A 2,500-nucleotide genomic window follows, 5' to 3' on the forward strand; every position below is an offset into this window, starting at 1 on the left:
ATTTAAACTATGGAAATTTACATTAAAATAACAAATATAAATATATAATATAACAAAGCTATTAATATAAGGAAAGTCAAAACTAAGACTGAACATTTAGGATCAGATGCTCATCTGGTGTAAATTAATATAGTTCTGTTGCAGTCAGTGGAACTATGCCAACTTTAGTCTAACATTTGTAGTTGATTCACTTTACTTTGCTGAATACTGTTGCTTATAGAGCAAATATAACTAGCCATTGTTTGGAGACGATTGCACAAATACCTGGTCACAACAGTCATTGAAAATCTAGCTCCATACTTTAGCTAAATCCATGCAACTAAGACAGTTGAGTCATATACTTTATTGTAGCTCTATGTGGATTGAGTTCATCTGCCAGTTGCCTACAGGTAGCCAGTTCAACCCCAGCCAGCTTTGTGGTTACCATCTGCTTAGCATACTATATAAAATAAGATGGTGGTCTTAGGCAACATTCGCACTGGAGAGAGGTCATTATCACCAAAACAACCATCACCGCATTTGGCACCCTTCTTGACAGTCTCAGCAGCAAAGCCAAGAACTGAACAGACAGGGAGACTTAAATATCCTCTCACCCATAGAGGTGGGTCCTTCCAGGTCAGAGCTGAGGTACATTGGAGGGAAAACTTACACTGCTGCTGCCTGTTTTGTGGATAGATGGAGGACTTCAGTCTCCAGGGCTATCAATGCAGCACCTTTCATGAGCACTGCATTCATACTAAAGGCTCAATCCTGATCCCACTGAAGCTAATGGCAAAACTCCTATTGACTTCAATGTGAGCAGGCTTGGAGCCCTAAAACAATAATTGCTTTAAAAGTCTCAATAAGCTGCTCACAGTTTTTAAAAGTAACCCAATTACTCATTTTTTCCAGCAAGATCAAAACAACTAGATAGAAAAAGTTACAGTCTATTGGGAAAATACCAATCTAAAGTGTTTCTTTGAAAAACACATTATTTACCTCCAGATCCTCAAAGGTTTTTAGGCATTTAACTCCCTTAATAGTTACTTAACACCCACTTGTGCCTGTACCTGAGGGACTTAGGTGCCAAATTTCTTGGAGGATCTGGGCCTAAAATCTCTCCCAGAGTGACTACATTCTATCAAGTAAACATTTAAGAACTCTTTGGTTTGTTTGTTTTTTTAAAACAACAGACTAATTCATAATACACAAATGAATATTTGCAGTTGTAAGCATATGTGTATTATGGACCCACTACATCAAATCATTAACTTGAAAAAAATTATGCATGTAATTACCATTCATGTGAAGATCAGGTTTTTTTCATCTCAATATCCTAAATGGATTCATTTTTTAAATGCCAAAAGAACTTAGTCCACATTTTAGACAAAAAGCCAGAAATGTTTCATTTTAAAAGATGAATTTTTTTGAGTTCAGAAACATTTGTAACCACAAAACTTCCATTTTTTCCTTGTGCTTTTGAAACTTAAAATCAAACATATTTAAGAGAAATTTGATTTAAACAAATCACTTCCAGGCTGGAACCTTATATGCCAAGTTCAATCTCTGAGAGAATTTTTATAGCCAAGTTATTAATAGGGATGGATGAAGTGATTTGGATATAATAAGAACTACCTGAACCAATGCCCTAAACTTCAACTGAACCTTTAGTGAGGTTCAAGAAAGTTTGGATAACTTTTCTTTAAAAATATTGTGCATTGTTGAATACTCCTTCACTTCCAGTTTCTGGCTGGAACAGAGTGGGAAATGCTGTTGATATTTATATATCAATATTTAGGTATATATATATCTCTATCTATTTCTGGTTCTACTGGAAGCTTGAAGTATCAGGCATCTTGTGATAGAGAGCCTGATCTCATGAGATTTCAAGACCAATTTTACAGACTGAAGCAGTTTCGATAGGCATTGAGCTTTTGGGTGCCTCCCTGATCTGAGCTTCTGAGTTATTTTGAGCTTTGCTCACTCCTAGTCAACCACTCTGTAAAAGCTGACAGACCCACCATTGTGAATGTACCACCATTATATTCTAATCTAAGTTGAATCAGTAAGAGAGGGGAGATCTTACTCTGAGCTTTACACTTACCAGTGTAGACAAATCGTCCAGGAGCACCTTTACAGAACTGCTTGGATTTGTAGGAGAGAGTTACTTCAACAACTCCAGGAATGTGCCGTGGTGGGGTTTGAACTCTGATGGCATGGGGTGTTATCAGCTATAAAAATCATACAGTAAACATAGTTTAAATCAAGATGTCAGTGATAAGACTGATGCTTGCCAGTTGGATATAATTACTAAAATGAGTTTAAATTGGATCATCATCTCCAAACTCTACCTTCTTGCTGTCACATACAAGATCAGGGTTCTACAGTGTTTTTTAAGGAAAATATCTGCAAATGATCCTTGGTTTTAGTTTGCAGGAAAGGCCACAGGGCATCATTCATATGAAAATTGCCTCCATATGTCTCCTTAAGTCTGCTTCTAGTGATTTTTAACACTAATTGT

The 2,500-nt window shown here is 36.5% G+C and overlaps 1 protein-coding gene across 11 annotated transcripts in view; it reads right to left on the reverse strand.

The window, feature by feature from the left end:
* EBF3 (EBF transcription factor 3) overlaps positions 1-2,500 on the reverse strand; it is a 129,344-nt gene that overhangs the window by 32,466 nt on the left and 94,378 nt on the right. For all 11 annotated transcript variants that reach the window (XM_067533459.1, XM_067533461.1, XM_067533456.1 and 8 more), the window contains one exon: positions 2,084-2,210. In XM_067533459.1, coding sequence (XP_067389560.1) covers positions 2,084-2,210 — 127 coding nt within the window. The remainder of the gene's footprint in view (positions 1-2,083; positions 2,211-2,500) is intronic.

This window comes from Emydura macquarii, unplaced genomic scaffold, assembly GCF_026122565.2.
Source record: "Emydura macquarii macquarii isolate MOO-44397 ecotype Brisbane River unplaced genomic scaffold, CSIRO-AGI_Emac_v2 contig_3343, whole genome shotgun sequence".
NCBI classification, from domain to species: Eukaryota; Metazoa; Chordata; order Testudines; family Chelidae; genus Emydura; species Emydura macquarii.